We start from the raw sequence: 20361 nt of genomic DNA on the forward strand, positions 1-20361 counted from the left end.
GAATCCTTAAAAAGAAATCACAGACCGCTGAAATGTGGAGATATGAACTTAATACATGAAAAGCAAGAATGCAAAATTGACAGATTCCTCCATATGTACTTGGCAGCCTCTGTGCTCAAAAGGGGGGGGGCACTGGGATTCCATAAGATGTGAGGAACCATGTGTGTAGATGGGCTAGTTCATACAACTGGTGCTGCCACAGGACCTGGCTAGATTGCAAACCCATCTGTACACCCATGCAAGGATTTGAATGGGGCTGGCAAGCATGTGAACTTGAATACGGTGCTAAATCTAGAAAGTGGGAGCTTCTGGCCCACCACATATTTACATACAATATATGCTGCATTTCCAAGCAAAGTCCATTCAAAGCAACTTGCAGCAATAAAAAAACTACAAGCATAAAAGAAGCCCAATATTACTAATACCAAGAATAATATACCTGTATAATCACGGTTCCAAACTGGCTTTAAAATTAGTTCAGGGCCATTTGGGAGCAATTGTGTATATGACCCAAGACATTCCCTCATTCCAAATGGAGACCAGGAGTTTTGGCTGAATCTGCAGCAAACTCCCCACCACCACCAACCCATAGCAGGGAATTCAGAAATCCATCTGGATTCATCAGTTTCTTGGGGCCGGCCATAACAATCACAAGTTTGTCATCCCCATAGACACTTTGTGCAGCTCTAAAATTAACTGGTCAGATAACGTCATGGCCAATGTTCAGGGATGATGGGAACTGTAGTACAACAACATCTGGGGCCCACACATCCCCCATCCCTGTGCCAGACAATACCTCAGTTGTAGATAATCAGCTCTAATTTTCCTCCAGCAAGGTGCCTAATCTTTGATCCAAAGAAGAATAACTCCTAGCCTTATCTCCAGTGATTGCAAGCACCCTTGCACCCAGAGCTGGGTGTAGCTGAGGAGATCCAGCCATTCCCTTGACCACCCCCCTGCTAATGCAGGAAATCTGATGATATAGGACTCCTGGCAGATAACAATCCAACCTATCAGGAACACTTGTAGCAATCAATATATATATATATATAAAAATAATTGTCCAGTAGAACCTTAAAGGTAAAGGTACCCCTGCCCGTACGGGCCAGTCGTGTCCGACTCTAGGGTTGTGCGCTCATGTCACTTAAGAGGCTGGGAGCCAGCGCTGTCCGAAGACACTTCCGGGTCACGTGGCCAGCGTGACGAAGCTGCTCTGGCGAGCCAGCACCAGCACAGCACACGGAAACGCCATTTACCTTCCCGCTATAAAGCGGTACCTATTTATCTACTTGCACTTAGGGGTGCTTTCGAACTGCTAGGTGGGCAGGAGCTGGGACCGAAAGACAGGAGCTCACCCCACCGCGGGGATTCGAACCGCTGACCATACGATCGGCAAGTCCTAGGCACTGAGGTTTTACCCACAGCGCCACCCACGTCCCAAGTAGCATCTTAGAGACCTCTTGGTATAAGCTTTCGTGTGCATGCACACTTCTTCAGATACACTGAAACAGAAGTCACCAGACCCTTATATATAGTGAGAGGGTTTTTCTCAGGAGGGTAGTATGAGATGGGTGATTGACTCAATGGGTATGGTAAACCTTTTAATGACTGCAATTACTCCTACAGGAAAAAGCCAGGGATAGTATGCAGATGATTAGCATATGTAATGAGACAGGAATCCAATTTCTCTATTCAGACCAGGTGTCTCCATAGTTTTCAGTTTAGTGATAAGTTGTAAGTCAGCAACTTATCTTTCAAGTCTGTTTCTGAAATTCTTTTGTAATAGGAGAGCTGCTTTGAGATCTTGTATTGAATGTCCTGGGAGATTGAAGTGTTCTCCTACTGGCTTCTCTGTCTTGTGATTCCTGATGTCAGACTTATGTCCATTTATCCTTTGGCGTAGGGTTTGGCCTGTTCATCCAATATAGAGAGCTGAAGGGCACTGCTGGCATTTGATGGCATACACAATGTATGCCATCAAATCACTTGTAGCAATGTTTTTCCTGCACGGGCAGGGTTGGACTTGATTATCTTTGAGGTTCCTTCTAACGTGATCATTCTATGTAACAAATGCAGTGCCACATAGCACATTGACTATGTCAGTATGCCCTGACATTGTAAAATTTCAATCTAACTTGACCTCTCTTCCTCGGAATATTTTCCAGTCAGGTGGGGCTGCAGTTGCAGAATAGGCAGAATCTGCCCCAAATGTAGGATTCATCTGCAGCTAATACCAAAAGGATCCATCACATACCCAGACTGATTTAGCAAATAATAATTGAGAAAATCATGTGGGTGCGATTGTCACAGACTACCCACTCAACACCTGAAACAAACAATACAGATTTGCTTGCAAAGACAACACTGACCCACACGGATAACATTACGTTGATATTATGGTACCGATTATAACTATTCACAGAAAAATGTACAACAGCTTGATTAAATCATGCATCAAAGTTGTGCAGGAGGCTACGAAAGCAAACAAAAAAATAACAAGATATCCAAAACCTAGAAAAATGAAAAGGAGCACCAAACATTCTCGTTTTTGCCTGGGGTGCCTTTTGGTTAAGGGCTAGCATTGATTAGACCAAGGGCTAGTATTGATTAGAGGTCAATTGCCACCACACTTGGAGCAAGCAACAGTTCTGCAAGTACAGCCTCTTTGGTCAAGCTAGCTTCACAATAAACCTCCAACACAGGTGACTAAAGCTTCCAAGCGGCAGAAATCTCACATTGCAAGACAGAGCTGAGCCAAAATTTCTCAGAAAATAATTTTCTGACAATTTTTTTTTGAAAAATGCTCTTTTTTCAAGCTGTTCTTGTTAGACGACTGCAGTCCTCCCCTGAGAACATTCAGCAAGATATCACCCCCTATGTTGCCCCCCATGAGTTTTGAGTGCATCTGCGGATCCAGTTTTTAATATTTCTCAATATTAGTGAAGGAAGCAATGGGCTTTGGCTCCTGCCTTTTCTAGCCTGACTCTCCTAGCTCATTCATCCACGAGTATGAAGTAACCATGGAGTTTCAATGTTAAGGGAGCTGGAATCCCTCAGAATTTTCTGTTGCGGAATTTTGCTTCCGCCTGCCAAGAATATTCAGCAAAATGTCACCCACAATTTCACCACACACAAACAGAGTGAATACTTCCGTGAAGCCATTTTTGCTCAGCCCTTAAAAACTCGCCAAAAAACTCCATAGGAAAATACAGCCATCCTATATTTTCAGTATTTAACAGTGAATCCTGGACACATCTACTCAGAAGTAAATCCCACAGAGTTCATGTACATGTATACAGGACTGCAGCCTAAAACATCTCAAAACTGTACTGCAAAAGATGCGAATAATTCCAAAGATATTTACTTACCTGTCTGATGGGCACCAAAGATCACTGGATCACCTTTGGAAGCCTCGGTGTCTGGTGGGGGAGAGAAGCAAACAAACCTTTTGAAAAACCAGAGTAATGGCGTTTGTCATAATTGATGAAGAGTGGCAGTTGCGAAGGTCTTCTCTTTTAGCTACTTAGTTAGGACCACCCCTCATACCGTGCCTAAATTCAGCACTGCCTGATTTGATTGACGACGACAATAAACTTTGGACACAGGAAAAAGCATCTCCATCGCAGAACGATGCTATTCGGTCTCATCAGCCCACAAACTTTGCACTGGCCAAATACTCTGATAGATGGTCGCGCATCCTCTTTGTCGACTCTCACCTTCTTATTTTGGCAACGCCTCCCTGGTGCCATCTTCTTCCTTTGAGGGAACCCAAAGTTTGTTCTGAAAAAGCCATCTGTGGCTTTCAGATGTGAGGAGTGAATGGAGCATTCCTTTCTCTTACCCACCTGAATTGACACAGCTACCTCCTCTCCGTCAACGCAGCCCCCTTTCTGCCAACTGAGCCAGCCTCGCATTGGTTGCTAAGCAACCAAAGCAGGCATATTCTGCAAACGTAATAGGCATTAACTCTCCATCCTTTTTTTAGGTTGTGTTTTAGAAATTGTATCCCCCTCCCACAAAAAATAAAAATAGTCACGACCGATCCAAATTGAATAAATCGACAAAATACCACAGTCTTCTGAATAAAACCGGTAATCACAAAAGCAGCCCTCATAGTCCATAGGTATTTGTGGAGCCAGAATACTTCTTATTTGGTAGGATAAAGTGGGGTGCAGGGGGAATGTTAATCTTCACTTTTTCCCTGCACCTGTTTGCAGCTTTTTCACCCCCTTTTTCACGATGCCTGCAACATTTTTATCTGCCTATGGTGTCATGGAGAAAATAACGGTCTCCCTGCCTGCTTTCTTTCTTTATATTAGCCTCCCTCCCCCCCCCCCAAAAAAAACCCCTCAGTGCCTTAGCTGTGGATTTAGCCTATATTTTTCTCTCAGCCACTCTGAGGCAAATTAGGCCGAGAAAGAGCGACGAAGCCTAGATCACCCACTGAGCCTCATGGCTGAATGAGGATTGGAAGCTAGTGGCCCCATTCAGACATTTGTCTACTGCATGGGTAGGCAAACTAAGGCCCGGGGGCCGGATGCGGCCCAATCGCCTTCTCAATCCAGCCCATGGACGGTCGGGGAATCAGTGTGTTTTTACATGAGTAGAATGTGCCCTTTAATTTAAAATGCATCTCTGCGTTATTTGTGGGGCATAAGAATTCGTTCATTTATTTATTTTTCCAAAATATAGTCCAGCCCCCCACAAGGTCTGAGGGACAATGGATTGGCCCCCTGCTGAAAAAGTTTGCTGACCCCTGGTCTACTGCTTCATAAACTGTTATTATAAAGCCATGGATGAAAGAGTCAGAGGACCAGACTACTGGTTGCCTGTGTGTACACTTGGAGAAGAGGCTGTATTCCCCTGTAGATTTTTTGGCAGGGCCAGCCAGCATAGCCAATGGTCAATGATGATGGCAGTCGTAGTCCCACAAATATCTGCCATAGGTTCACCACCCCTGGTTAAGGAAAAGGTGCAATGTCTTCTGCTGCAGAGTATTGAAATGGGGTTAACAGTGGAGACGGGGATCCTAAGAAACAAATCCACTCTTAACATAAGACAACTCTTAATAATAGATAGGGCTACCAAAGGTTGCTAATTATCTCTGTGTGCCTTTAGAATCCTTCCTTCAATGAAACACAATGCAAACACCTTGGTTCCCATCCTAGATCACCCTCACTACAAAAAGCCCCTTACACATGTAGAAAGCAAACTGTTATTTGCTATTTTTATTGTTACTGGGTATACAGTCAGCCTGAATGCCAACCTAAATGTAATGCAGCAAGAGATGTGCGATTAGGATCTCCAACTTATTTTAACAGACATGTAGGAAACACTAGGAAAGCAGGTATCTAGGAGAGAGTGTTTAACTGTTTCGTTATTTCTCCTTTCCTCTCATCTCCACTATTGGCCTGGGAGGGAAAATTAAATTCAGTATAACCTATGAAATGTGTTATGTACTGAGTTGAATAGGATCCAAACTGCAGCAGTCTGATTGGTCCTAGAACAATAGGATCCAAATTGCAGCAGTCTGATTGGTCCTAGAACAATAGGATTCAGAATGCAGCAGTCTGATTGGTCCTAGAACAATGCAGCAATATGATTGGTTGGCAGGAACCACCCAATCATGCTCCAGATATAAGTGAATCCACAACCTGATTGGCTTACAGTAGAATTCCAGAATTAGCCAATCATGTGCAGCCCATTGTGTAAATAATGTATATAAAGCAGATACTTTGAGGGGACATTCATTCATTCCTCCTCACCACTATGAGCTGAATAAAGAGCATGAAATCACTTTGCGACTCTGAGTATATTTCACTGGCAACGAGGATGGGATCCCGCTGAGCTTACTGCCACACACACAGCACCGCAGCACCGCCACCTGCTGCACCGCTGCCTCGCACCATGTATCCAGGCTTCAGCTCCGGGACACAAGGAACTCAGAATGGCAACCGACAGCAGCTTCTCGCCGTTCAACCCAGCAACGGGAGACTGGGAAGCGTACGCCTCCCGTTTTACCTTCCTCCTAGAAGCCAAAGGGGTCACCGATGAAGAAGACGCCAAGAAGAGGGCGATATTCTTCAGCGTCTGCGGAGAGGAGACATTTGAAATCGCCCGGGCTCTCCTTGCACCTGAAGACGTCGCTACTGTTCCATACAAAACAATAATGGAACAGCTGAAGGGGCACTTTTCGCCACAGCCCTCAGTGGTGGCTCATCGAAATGCCTTCTACGCAAAGCGGCAAGCCCCTGGGGAAACCATAACTGGGTTTGTGACCTCTCTCCGCCAAGCCGCCCGGTTCTGCAACTTCTCAGAGCTGGAGAACATGCTTCGGGACCGCCTCGTCGGTGGCCTGAAGGATGAGAAGCTGCAACGACGCCTCTACGCTAAGAAGGACCTAACGTTCCAGGTCGCTCTGGAGGAGGCCCTGGCAACGGAAGCTGCCAAGAGGTCGACACAAGTGGCACAGCCGAGCCTGCCATCCCAACCGAGGGTTCACCATGAAGACCTCACCGACGACTCAGGATCTGACAGGGAGGAAGTGCACCGAGTACAGCAGCACACTCAAGCAGCCCACATACCACAGCTGCCTCGACGAGAAGGAGGGAACTGCGCAAGCTGCGGGGAAAGTCACGAGAGGAGGACCTGCCGTTTCCGCAACGTAGAGTGCAGGCAGTGCAGAAAATTGGGACACATCGCCCGGGTGTGTCGGGCTCGGCCCACCCGACGCCAGGCATCAGATGACCAATCCAAGAGCCCCAGGTCCCGGGGCCCAACGCACCAAGGCAACTCGACGGAGCTCACGGACGTCCAGGTATACCAGTTGCCCTACCCCAACATAGAGAAAATTTATGTAGAGGTACGGATAGAGGGGGCCCCATGCCGCATGGAGCTTGACACGGGTTCAAATCTATCCATAATCTCGGCAAGGACCTTAAGGAAACTGTGTCCTACTGGGGGTCCCAAACTCAGGCCGGCCCCATTCACCCTCCGGGACTTCCAGAAACGTAAGGTCCCCACAATGGGGGTGGGGACCTTCAGGGTGCAATACCGAGGGCGGACGCGGCAACTGGACTTGCTTGTGGTCAAGGGCCCCTACATTAGCTTACTGGGATTGGCATGGTTTGGACCACTGGGGCTAGCCATCACCGGGGTGAACCACACTACCTTACAAGTGGACGTGGATGCCATATGCAAGGAATTTCCAGAGGTTTTCAATGGGAAATTGGGACAGTATACGGGCCCCCCCATTGCTCTACAGCTTGACCCCGCAGTACGACCGGTCAGGCTAAAGGCCCGCCGGGTCCCGTTTGCCCTGAAACCCTGTATAGACGAGGAATTGGACCGGCTTGTGGAGCAAGGAGTGCTGGAGCCGGTGCCCAATGCCCCCTGGGAGACCCCAATCGTAACACCAGTAAAGCCTAATGGTTCAGTCCGCATCTGCGCAGACTACAAATGTACCATAAACAAGGCCCTCACGGCCCATGCATACCCAGTGCCAGTGGTCAGCCATGTCCTTGCCACCCTGGCTGGGTCGAAAATTTTCGGCAAGCTGGACTTGGCCCAAGCATATCAACAGCTTCCAGTAGATGAGGCCACGGCAGAGGCACAGACAATTGTGACGCACAGAGGAGCGTTCAGGGTAAAGCGGCTGCAATTCGTTGTCAGTGTGGCACCAGGCATATTCCAGAATCTAATGGACTCGCTCCTTAAAGGGATTCCTGGCGTCACCCCCTTCTTCGATGATGTGTTGATTGCCGGGCCCACACCAGAGGAGTTTGAGGACCGCCTCCGCACCGTTCTGCACCGTTTCCAGATGGCGGGTCTCAAGGTGAAGCGGGAAAAATGTCTACTAGGAGTGCCTCAGGTGGACTTTCTGGGATTTATGGTGGACGCAGAAGGGGTCCACCCAACTGGGGACAAGGTACGGGCCATTTGTGATGCCCCCGCGCCCAAGAACAAGACTGAACTTCAGGCCTTCTTGGGACTATTGAACTTTTACCATTCCTTCCTTCCCCACAAGGCGGCGGTAGCGGAGCCCCTACACAGACTCCTGGACAAGCGGGCCCCTTGGGTGTGGGGCCAGCGCCAGGAGGCTGCATTCCAGGCAGTCAAGGACCTGCTTGTCTCAAACTCGGTCTTGGCACACTTCGACGAGAGGCTGCCGGTGGTGCTAGCATGCGACGCCTTGCCCTATGGCATTGGTGCTGTCCTGGGACACCAACTCCCGGATGGGAGAGAGGTACCGGTAGCATACTTTTCCCAGACACTCAACGCAACCGAGCGGAACTACTCGCAAATAGACAAGGAGGGGCTCGCAATCGTGAAGGGAGTAAAAAAATTCCATGATTTCTTGTACGGGCGGCCCTTCACCGTGGTGACTGACCACAAGCCGTTGCTTGGCTTGTTTGCTCCCGAAAAGCAGACCCCCCAAGTGCTGTCTCCTCGTGTCCTCAGGTGGTCAATTTTCCTTGCCAGCTACCAGTATGCACTGATTCACCGCCCGGGGAAGGCGATGGGCCATGCGGATGCCCTCAGCAGGCTACCACTACCAGAAACAGGCCCCGACCCAGCACCTGCACAAGAGGTTATGAGCCTGGAGCTGCTTCCTGACCGCCCCATTCAGGCACAAGAAGTTGCACACCATTCCAAGAAAGATAGGGTCATCTCCCGGGTCCTGGACTGGGTGTGGAGGGGATGGCCCAGCAGCAGTCCTGGGCCAGAATTCGCTGGCTACACAACCCGCAAACATGAACTGTCGGCCCACAAGGGGTGCCTGTTATGGGGAAGCAGGGTTGTTGTTCCCCAGCCCCTCCGCAAAAGGGTCCTCACAGCCCTACATGAGACACACCCAGGGGTAGTAAGAATGAAGGCCCTGGCCAGGAGTTATGTGTGGTGGCCAGGGATCGACGGAGAGATAGAGGCCTGGGTCAAACACTGCCAGGCCTGCCAAGAATCCCGCCCAGATCCCCCAAGGGCCCCAGTCCAGTCCTGGGAGTCTGCCCGAGCACCATGGTCACGCCTGCATGTGGACTTTGCTGGCCCCTTTCAGGGGAAAACATTCTTCATAGTGGTGGACTCCTACACCAAATGGCTGGAAGTTGCCATGGTACCGTCCACTTCTACATCCGCAGCCATCCAGGTACTACGCAGGCTCTTTGCAACCCACGGGCTCTCTGACACTCTCGTCTCAGACAATGGGACGGCATTTACGTCAGGAGAATTCCAAACCTTCACAGCGCAGAACGCCATCCGCCACATCCGTTCGGCGCCATTCCACCCTGCCACCAATGGCCAAGCAGAACGCATGGTGCGGACCACCAAGGACACCCTTCGCCGCATGACGCAAGGGGATTGGGAGTACCGCCTTGCCACATTCCTCCTAGCACAGCACAGCACCCCCAGCTTAACAACTGGCCGGAGCCCCGCTGAACTACTAATGGGTCGGCGCCTTGCAATCAGATTGGACCGCCTTCACCCCGATAGAGCTCAGGATGAGGTAGTGGTGGGGGAAGGCAGGAACCCCCGGACCTTCAAGGCCCAGGACCCAGTGTACGCAAAGAATTTTGGGGCAGGCCCAGCATGGGTACCTGCCACAGTCACCAGGGTCACTGGCCCCGTGTCGTACGAGGTGCTAACGGATGGGGGGCAATGCTGGCGCCGCCACTGCGACCAGATACGGCGACGATTCCCGGGAGAAAACCAGGAGGAGGAAAGGTCAGAGGAGTCCCAAGGGAACAGCGGGGCAGTGAGGCCCATAGAGCAGGAGGGGGCAGCAGGAGAGGCAGAATCAGTAAATACAGAGAGGACCTGCGAGGCCGAAAGGACACCGGAGCCAGAACCACGACTGAGCGAGCCGGTTGCGCCAGACCAAACAGGCCCATCACAGCCAGCATCCTTGGAACACGAGCCAGAACCTGAACCCCGGACCAGGGAACACCCCAGGCCACAAGGCACACGTAGGCCGCCGGCGTACCTCGAGGACTATGAATGCGACCTCCCGGGCAGGACTGGAACTTAGAGGGGGGGGGTGTTATGTACTGAGTTGAATAGGATCCAAACTGCAGCAGTCTGATTGGTCCTAGAACAATAGGATCCAAATTGCAGCAGTCTGATTGGTCCTAGAACAATAGGATTCAGAATGCAGCAGTCTGATTGGTCCTAGAACAATGCAGCAATATGATTGGTTGGCAGGAACCACCCAATCATGCTCCAGATATAAGTGAATCCACAACCTGATTGGCTTACAGTAGAATTCCAGAATTAGCCAATCATGTGCAGCCCATTGTGTAAATAATGTATATAAAGCAGATACTTTGAGGGGACATTCATTCATTCCTCCTCACCACTATGAGCTGAATAAAGAGCATGAAATCACTTTGCGACTCTGAGTATATTTCAAAATGCAAAGTTACAGTTGCCCCCCCCCCAAAACCCCAACTGAACAATGTTTGCAAAAATGCATATATTAGGGGGAAATATGCATAAAAATGAAAATATTAGTGAAAAGAACATGCCTTATATTAGGGAAGATTGCAAAAATGTGTACATTAGTCAAAACCACATGTAAAAATGTAGTTATTTTGGGGGGGAATGGAATAAAATGCTGAAAATTTTTCATTAGAACTTAAAAAAAAACACCCCACACGTTGCTGCAAAATATGGTGAACTGCATTCAAGATTGGAAAAATGAGAAACCGAAATAATCAAAACTGGCAGATCCTTCCATCCTTAGAGGTGGGTAAGATCTAACAGCCATCTGGAATACCATACCTCTTAAAGCATTGAGCAAATGAAGAATTCCACTGTGGGTCAGCCAGTTGGCATCATCCAAATCCCAGTTTTCACTCAAGTCCATCTTTTGGTGCAAGGTCAAAGGAACCACTACTTTGAACGATCTGTGCAAAGTCAAGGCAAGCTTTGCAAGATGACAAGAAAGAGGTAGCAGTTCTTTCTGAAATAAAAATGTGCAATGTATAGTTAATTATGTTAATTGCCAGCGACTTCAGGATATGAAAGAATGGAAGGTTGCCACTGAAGCAGAAATGCTGCAACACTCAAAGAATTCTGGGCAATGTAGTTTGTTTAAGGTTGCTGCACACTGCAACTCTGTGAGGGTAAACTACAGAGCTCAGAATTCTTTGAGGAGAAAAATGTGCTCTGAATATGCTTTAAAGGTATAATGTGCACATAGCATAACCTCCAACATTTCTCCAATGGAAATAGGGATGTCCCATTCCGTAATGATAATTTTACTATTTATACCCCACACACCTTACTGGGTTGCCCCAGCCACTCTGGGCAGCTTCCAACGTATATAAGAACATAATAAAACATTAAACATTTTGAAAAAAAACTTCCTTGTACAGACGGCTTCAGGGTTGGATAACTCCATGCCCCCCAATGAAAATAGGAACATCCTAAGGGAAAGTGGGACATTACAGGATCAAATCAGAAACTGGGACAGCTTCTCTAAATCAGAGATGTCCCTGGAAAATAGGAAAACTTGGAGGATCTGTATTAGTGAAGGTGAATGAAATCTCTTGAGGGTTCAGTTAGTATTGGTCTTGTAACTCTACCCCTCCTCCATCGATCATATCAATTGAACTGCCTCTCCAATCCTTGGCTGTGTTGCTTTCTGTAGGAAACTCACTAATTTGCACTATACATTTTAAAACAGTATCAAACCAAGAATCCTGGGACATTTTGTCAAGGGTGATGAGAGTTGTTCAGAGGACCCTGTTTCCAGGGCCGTCTTAAGCATATTCAGCATCGTGGTGCAAAGATCCCTCCGGCGCCCCCCTCGGCAACTCCAAAACAAGGGAGGGGGGCGGTGGAAATTGTCTTCTGCCTCCCACACCAACCCGATCGTGGCGGCGGCAATCAAGTAGGAAAACGTGCTGAGGCTTGGGAGGAACTTCCAACCTAAGCCTCTGCGGGGATTGCTCTCCTCCTGCGGAGGCTTGGGAAGGAAGCTGCACGCCCACCAGCCATATAGTTGGCGAGGTGCAACTGGCGGGCATGCAGGGAAAGGGAAGGCTGCTGGCAAAGCCACGCAGCTCCCCCACTTGCTAGGGTGCTCCTGAGAGGCCGGCGCCCTGGCGCAACGAACCACTAACACCAATGGGAAAGACGGCTCTGCCTGTTCCTTTCACAGAGCTCCAATTCCCAGAGTTCCCTGGGAAGAGGGACTGCATAGTGTCCAGCAGCCCCCAAAATGTCAGGACCATCATGGGAACCCTTAAGCCATCGCAGCTTCTCACTTTGTAACACAAAGTCCCTGATTCCCATCTTTGTTGAGGTATGCTAATCGGAATGGCTTCACATTGGAGGAAGCAGAGGGAAGAGAGCTGCAGACTGTGGCCACCTATTCCCTTGTTGCCGTTCCTGGGAGTCGGAGAAGGCCTGGTGTGGGGAAGAGTCTTGTGCCAGGTCCATCATTCCCCATAATTCTTTGGGGGAAGCCATTACCGTTTATAGTAGTATGATGCTGCCTTTCAATGCATAGTGCAGATGGGGTCCAACTCCAGTTCAATGCAGTTTTATTATCTATATTTGTACAGGGCTGGCATCCGCACCTGACATCCTTGGGCAGCTGGCAAAGCCTCAGTGCCTTGGCAGGGCTTACTGCAGCTGCCTGCCTTAGGGCAGCCTTTAGTGTGTGTGTGTGTGTGTGTGTGTGTGTGTTTATTTATTTATTTATTTATTTATCCATCCATCCATCCATCCTGGCCTAGCACCCAGAGCAGCACAGGGAGCCTGAGCCTAGTTGACATTTTAATGTCATTTGTGCCATTTAAATCAGCGCCCAATGGGCTTCATTATAAATTTTATGTGCTCCCCACTTATTTCAAGTCATGAAAACGTTTCAGGTGCCGTGCAGCAGGTGGATGATGTGTTTGCGATTCTCAGCCATTGGTATTCAGAGGCATGCTGTCTCTGACTGGAAATTTACCACAGACATTATGGCTCGTGGCTACGGAGAGCCTCGTCCTCCATGAAGTGTTCTAATCCATCAAAGCTGATGTCTCTCCAGGGTTTCAGAACATACCGTTATGAGTCAGAGGGGGTGTCAAGTGTAATGGGCTTGGGGGGCAGTCCAGTCCAGATGATTTCTTTGGATCCCCTCCTGGCCTATGATCCTGTATCCAATAAGGGATATAATCTAGTTGGAGAGGTTGTGGAACCTGTTAAACAAGGCACTGGGTTTTGGCTGACTAGTTAAGTACCACGATTTAGCATATACAAAGAAGTCTTGGGGTGCCATTCATTGAAGCAAATGGATGGGCCTTTCCCTCATCCCACTCACCTAGCTGGTATGTAGGAAGAACAACAGCCAGAGTTATAAGGTTAAAAGCAGGTGAGAAACTGCGGAGAGACAGGTTTTTGCTCTGTGTTGGATCTAGAGTTGTAACTAATGGAAACGCTAGCTCTTTGGGGCTGTTAATGCTGTAAGACCCTCTATCCTATGCTCAGGTTGTAAATGAAACCATACATTCTAAAAACACTAAAGTCTCTGCTGACCTTCAATCCAAGGAAAGAGAACACTGGGTAAGTGCTGAAACCCCTGAGGTCTCTCACGGCTTGAAAAGGGGAGTGTCTAGCTCTGTTGGATTAGACCAGTAGTAGGTCATGTCATTTAGCATCCTGTTCTCACAGTGGCTAACCTCATGCCAATGGGAAGCGCAAATGAAGGACATAAACGCAACAGAGTCTCCTCACTTGTGATTCCCAGCAACCAGCATTCAGAGGCATACTGCCACAGACAGTTTCTGACTGGAACCACAGCATGAGCAAAATACTGATAGGAGATCTCATAGGTAAAGGTAAAGGGACTCCTGACCATTAGGTCCAGTCGTAACTGACTCTGGGGTTGCGGCGCTCATCTCGCTTTATTGGCCGAGGGAGCCGGCGTACAGCTTCCGGGTCATGTGGTCAGCATGACTAAGGCGCTTCCGGCGAACCAGAGCAGCGCACGGAAACACCGTTTACCTTCCCGCTGGAGCGGTACCTATTTATCTACTTGCACTTTGATGTGCTTTCGAACTGCTAGGTTGGCAGGAGCAGGGACCGAGCAACAGGAGCTCACCCCGTCGCGGGGATTCGAACCGCCGACCTTCTCATCAGCAAGTCCCAGGCTCTGTGGTTTAACCCACAGTGCCACCCGCGTCCAGGAGATATCATAGCCATCGCTAAATATCTCAAGAGATGTTGCATGAAAGAGGGAATAGGGAACAAGCTTGTTTTCTCCTGCTCTGGAGGATAGGACTCGAACCAAGAAAGGAGATTCCGACTAAACAGGAAAAGCTTTCTGACAGTAAGAGCTGTTCAACAGTGGAACAGACTTCCTCAGGAGGTTGTGAACTCAACTTACTTGGAGGTTTTTATGTAGTGACTGGATGGCCATCTGTCAAGGATGCTCTAGCTGAGATTCCTGCATTGCAAGGGGTTGGACTAGATGATCCTTGGGGTCCCTTGCAACTCTACTACTCTATGATTTGGCTTCCCCCATGCCAGCCCACACTTTAAATTCTTAAATCAACTGTACAAGAACAAACTTCCAAGACACACAGCACTGATTCGGCCTTGGTAGCAAAATTAAACAGTAGGCTGATATATATACAACTCAATAGAATTGAGGCTATTGAGTTATATATACAACTATACAACTCAATAGGCTCAATTCTATGCTACCAACGGTTCAGTACCTGCTCTCAGACAGAAATGATCAAATTACTTTAATAGTGGCTGAATTTTTGAGTGCTGTCCATGTAGAAAGACTGGGCCATTATAAAAAGATTTAGTAGTTCTTAATTGATTGGTGATGTGGTAGTGTTGTATTGTATTATTTATGCAAATTGATTCTCTCTGGAGTTAAAGATCTGACTGGGACAAACCTTGTTACGTTGAGCTCGTATTTTGCACAATTTGTATATGTTCTCTGATAATGTGTGGTTTGCTATGCCTAATAAAGAATATTATTTATTATTTATTATGTACAGTATATATATATTGTTGTTTAGTTGTTTAGTCATGTCCGACTCTTTGTGACCCCATGGACCAGAGCACGCCAGGCACTCCTGTCTTCCATTGCCTCCCACAGTTTGGTCAAACTCATGCTGGTAGCTTCAAGAACACTGTCCAGCCATCTCGTCCTCTGTCATCCCCTTCTCCTTGTGTCCTCCATCTTTCCCAACATCAGGGTCTTTTCCAGGGAGTCTTCTCTTCTCATGAGGTGGCCAAAGTACTGGAGCCTCAGCTTCCGGATATGTCCTTCCAGTGAGCACTACTTTCATCCCTATCCCGACTAATCAAAATCCTAACAATTATTACTTTCTAGGGTTTAGGTGGGTTCTCCCCAAAATTTGTCCTTCTAACTACCTGCAAGTTTGTCCTTCTAACTACCTGCAAGTTGAGGCAGGGGACCCTGTTGTTTAGTTGTTTAGTCGTGTCCGACTCTTTGTGACCCCATGGACCAGAGCACGCCAGGCACTCCTGTCTTCCACTGCCTCCCCCAGATTGGTCAAACTCATGTTCGTAGCTTTGAGAACACTGTGCAACCATCTCGTCCTCTGTCATCCCCTTCTCCTTGTACCCTCCATCTTTCCCAACATCAGGGTCTTTTCCAGGGAGTCTTCTCTACTCATGAGGTGGACAAAGTACTGGAGCCTCAGCTTCACGATCTGTCCTTCCAGTGAGCACTCAGGGCTGATTTCCTTAAGAACGGATCAGTTTGATCTTCTTGCAGTGCATGGGACTCTCAAGAGTCTCCTTAACTGAAAAGCATCAATTCTTTGGTGATCAGCCTTCTTTATGGTCCAGCTCTCACTTCCATACATCACTACTGGGAAAACCAGTATGCATTCACCGTCCTAGAAGCAAAGCTGTCAACTTACAGATTTGAAAATAAGGGACCAGCAGCCTTGAAAATAAGGGATCACCTGTTCCAGGCACTCCAGTCTTCCTGTCCTCCTGCAGTCTGGTCAAACTCATGCTGGTAGCGTCGAGAACACTGTCCAACCAACTTTGTAACCAGAGGTTCAACTGAATAGAATCTGAATCACATGCGCCACAAGGCCTATGCAGCCTCAACTTAAGAAGGCTCCCCGGCATGTCTTTGCACTGCAAAGTTTGCAGCAGCACGTGCAACAAAATGGCGTCCAGCATTCAAAAACCCCCTCAGCTTGCATTAACTAGCCACACATAAGGCATGCAAGCTCCACCCCCCAGTCGTTCTTAGACTTCTTATTGGGTGAGCAACACAGCCAAGCAACACAGTTGGAGCCTCCCTCCTCCCTGGCCGGCAGGGAGGGAGGGAGAGGAGCTGCTTCCTTTGAAATTTAAGGGACATCATTTAAGGGACATTTAAGGGACAACCATCAATAAGAGACAGCAGTGGGACATGGCACTGGAATAAGGGACTGTCCCTTCAAATAAGGGACACTTGACAGCTATGCCTAGAAGCAGAAAACTCTGACAAACTGGAGCATGCAAACAATAGCTGGGTCAGGGAGAAAAGGTTAATGCAAGAAAAAACAAAGCCTTGTTTTATTTAAGGGCGGCACCCAATTGAGAAACCATAATTAATTTAATTAATTAATTAATTAATTAATATCTGCACAAGTTTTCCTATGGCTAAAACAAACAGCTGTCCAATCCCCACCCTGTGTTCTGAAGAAAAATGTTCTTTAGAGAGGGCTTGCACAACATCGCAGCAAGCACATAGAATCATTGAATTGTAGAGTTGGAAGGGACCCAAGGGTCATCTAGTCCAACCCCCTGCAATGCAGGAATCTCAGTTAAAGCATCCATGACAGATGGTCACCCAACCTCTGCTTAAAAACATCCAAAGAAAGATTCCACAACCTCCCGAGGCAGTTCATTCCACTATCGGAACAGCTCTCACTGTCAGAAAGATCTTCCTGATGTTTAGTCAGAATTTCCTTTCTTGTAACTTGAAGCCATTGGTTCGAGTCCTACCCTCCAGAGCAGGAGAAAACAAGCTTGTCCCCTCTTCCATGTAACAGCCCTTGAGATATCTGAAGATGGCTATCGTATCTCCTCTTAGTCTCATCCTTTCTGGGCTAAATGTACCCAGCTCCTTCAACTGTTCCTCATACGGGCTTGTTTCTATCTCAAAAGAGGATTTCATTTCTATGTTTTAGAGAAGAAATGTCTCTTCTAAAATGGTATTGGTACTTGCTGTCACTGGTGGATTTTTAACTGTTTACATTTGAAATAATACTTTTAAAAACCTAGCTGTCCAATTAATTGGAAACATTTTTAAATTGATAAAAAATAGTTGCTTAATCTAATTTCTGTCAATTAAAAGTTTAGTTGACTAAACACCAAAATTCCTTCCTTCCTTCCTTTGTATCAAAGTTACAGTAATGTGTGGATTATTTTTCTAGTTGCATTTTTTAAAAACCACTAATCTTTAAGAACTGGATGCTGGGGAACAAAGGTCAGCTAAGCTCTTAGCCTGGAATGTCTCCAGTTTAAAATAATCTGCTGCTGCATGTATTTCCCTGGACAGGAACAGCTGTGCCAGAATTGTTTTAGCCTTTATGCACCCCACTAGATTTGCACATTGTCCAGAGGAAAAATAAATAAAAGGAATAAGCAAAGACCAGCTTACACAAGCAAGAGAATTTATGGGTCTGGAACACAACCTCACACACCTCTTATTTTGCACAAAGGTTATGGACTCTCAGTTACTTATTGTGATCCACACTGGGATTTGATCCTTTTGGAAGAACCTGGCAGCTGATCTCCCATAGGAGCAGATTGCTGTGCTCTTTAAATTCATCTCCAACATCCTATTCCTTGTAGTCTGCTTTGATCCTTAATTCTCATTGAAAATGTGCCACCATGGTGTTTTTTTAGTTTTCCAAGGTCTGAAATACCCCAGATTTAGAGCTGGCACACACACACAAAAATTACATTTTTCAAAACCTGTCTAAAATATGTACTCTAAAAATATCAATTTTCCGGCCTATAAACTCCAGTGGTGGTTTGAAAATATACAACCACCTATGTTTTGTGTGTAGTGCAAAGTGGTTTGTGTTCTATCAGGGAATTAAACTGGATACTTATTTTTTGGGCCAGTTTCCCACCTCCTGACTTTCTTTGTCTGCTTGCTTAATTTTAACAAGGCTGGATATTTTTCTCATTTTAATTAAGGTACCATGGCTGGCTGGGTCTAGTTAAAGTAGTGCTGCCTGGGGCTGATGGGAGTTGTAGTCCTAAACATCTGGAGGGCACCAGGTTGGGAAAGGCTGACCTACAGCTACAGGACACATGTACACTAAAGGGACTGGATGGGGGTTTGATTTCTGCTCCATTCTTGGAAACCACCATGCAATACTTGGTACAAGGCAAGGCGCAAAGGCAACTGGCTCCATTTTGTTCCATTCCATTGAACAAGTCTGTTTCTTGTTCCAGACAGATCATGAAATGTTGAACTGCTAGTCGTTCAGTCAAATAGGGATTCTGAGATGGTGTGGCCATGTGCCCTCTGTTTAAAGGTGTTCTTTATTTGAACAGCTGTTCAAGTCCTGTTTACAGATAAAGAACCCTAAGAAGAGAAAGCAGATTATCCATCTTCGGTTAGCATTTAAATAAATAAATAATAAATATTTAAATACTTACTTACTTCCAAGCCACTCTGGGCGGCTTCCAACAGGATATTAAAAACACAATAAAACTTCAAACATTTAAAACTTCCCTAAACAAAGCTGCCTTCAGATGTCTTCTAAAAGTCAGATAGTTGTTTATTTCCTTGACATCTGGTGGGAGGGCATTCCACAGGGCAGGCGCCACTACCGAGAAGGCCCTCTGCCTGGTTCCCTGTGACCTCACTTCTCGCAGCGAGGGAACTGCCAGAAGGCCCTCAGCGCTGGACCTCAGTGTCCAGGATGAACGATGGGGGTGGAGATGCTCCTTCAGGTATACTGGACCGAGGTATTTGGACAACAGACAGAGCAGATGTACAAGCCGCCTAGTCACAGTGGGTAGTAAGTATTTAACTTAATGATTCCACTAGTGCAAGTAGTTTTTGCTGCACTGTGGAACATTCCCGCTTCCTCTCCCAGTGTGCCTCATGCACACTCCACAGATCTGCTCCAGAGGGTTTAAGGGAAATGCCACAACAGAAGTAGGGAGCGCTGGCTTCCGCCGCTAGGCCAATTGGCAGACCAACTCAGCGTTACAAAGATGTCTGCAAATGTGACATGAAGGCTGGCAACATCAACCCTGTCCTGTGGGAAAACCTTGCAGACAACTGCAGTGCCTGGAGAAAGGTAGTCAGGAGGTGCATCCACAGCAAGGACCAGAGGAGGAATGACCGCTGGGAGGAGTGCGGACAGAAGAAACACCATGGTGCATCTGCAGCGGCACAACCGGACACCTTTCTCTGCCCCAGCTGCAACAAAACATGTCTCTGCCATATCAGTCTCTACAGCCACTGCAACCGTCCAACAGCTTGACCTCAGCGCCAAAGGTGCACTCCTCCATAGTCTCCCAAGACAGACTGATGCCAACACAACAGGAAGAAGAGAGCACAGTTAAAACTCCTTGTGTTCGCAGTACTGTTTAGTTGGATACCACCCAATATTCCGCTAAAAGACTCCCTTTTCCTGTCACCTCACACCCAGTTACCCTGGCACCATCCGTCTCCCCAGGTCAAAGGACTCCTCTCAGATGGCCCATCAACCCCTTTTGTCATGTTAACAGATTTGTTCTTCACTAAGCCAGCCAGACTGGTTTGTAAAACCAGCCCAGGGATTCCCTGTCTGGCACAGCTCTGAAGCTTGTTGTTGTTGTTGTTGTTGTTTAGTCGTGCCGGACTCTTCCTGACCCCATGGACCAGAGCATGCCAGGCACTCCTGTCTTCCACTGCCTCCCACAGTTTGGTCAAACTCATGCTGGTCACTTCGAGAACACTGTCCAACCATCTCATCCTCTGTCGTCCCCTTCTCCTTGTGCCCTCAATCTTTCCCAACGTCAGGGTCTTTTCCAGGGAGTCTTCTCTTCTCATGAGGTGGCCAAAGTATTGGAGTCTCAGCTTCCGGATATGTCCTTCCAGTGAGCACTACTTTCATCCCTATCCCGACTAATCAAAATCCTAACAATTATTACTTTCTAGGGTTTAGGTGGGTTCTCCCCAAAATCTACAACAGTATTTATACTACACTATTTCTAAATTAGGGGGGACGCGGGTGGCGCTGTCGGGTAAACCACAGAGTCTAGGACTTGCTGATCAGAAGGTCGGTGGTTCGAATCCCCACGACGGGGTGAGCTTCCGTTGCTCGGTCCCTGCTCCTGCCAACCTAGCAGTTGACAGCACGTCAAAGTGCA

The 20361-nt window shown here is 47.5% G+C and overlaps 1 protein-coding gene across 4 annotated transcripts in view; it reads right to left on the reverse strand.

Annotated features, from left to right (window-relative positions):
• Positions 1-20361, reverse strand: part of AMOTL1 (angiomotin like 1) — an 80307-nt gene that overhangs the window by 57977 nt on the left and 1969 nt on the right. The window contains exons 2-3 of one of the 4 annotated variants that reach the window (XM_083736300.1): positions 10777-10953; positions 3369-3419 (exon numbers count right to left, since the gene is read on the reverse strand). In XM_083736300.1, coding sequence (XP_083592426.1) covers positions 3369-3419; positions 10777-10861 — 136 coding nt within the window. In that variant the 5' untranslated portion in view covers positions 10862-10953. The other 3 variants (XM_083736301.1, XM_083736304.1, XM_083736303.1) reach the window with 3 other exon arrangements.

The sequence above is a fragment of the Podarcis gaigeae genome (assembly GCF_964106915.1).
Source record: "Podarcis gaigeae genome assembly, chromosome: 4".
Classification (NCBI taxonomy): domain Eukaryota; kingdom Metazoa; phylum Chordata; class Lepidosauria; order Squamata; family Lacertidae; genus Podarcis; species Podarcis gaigeae.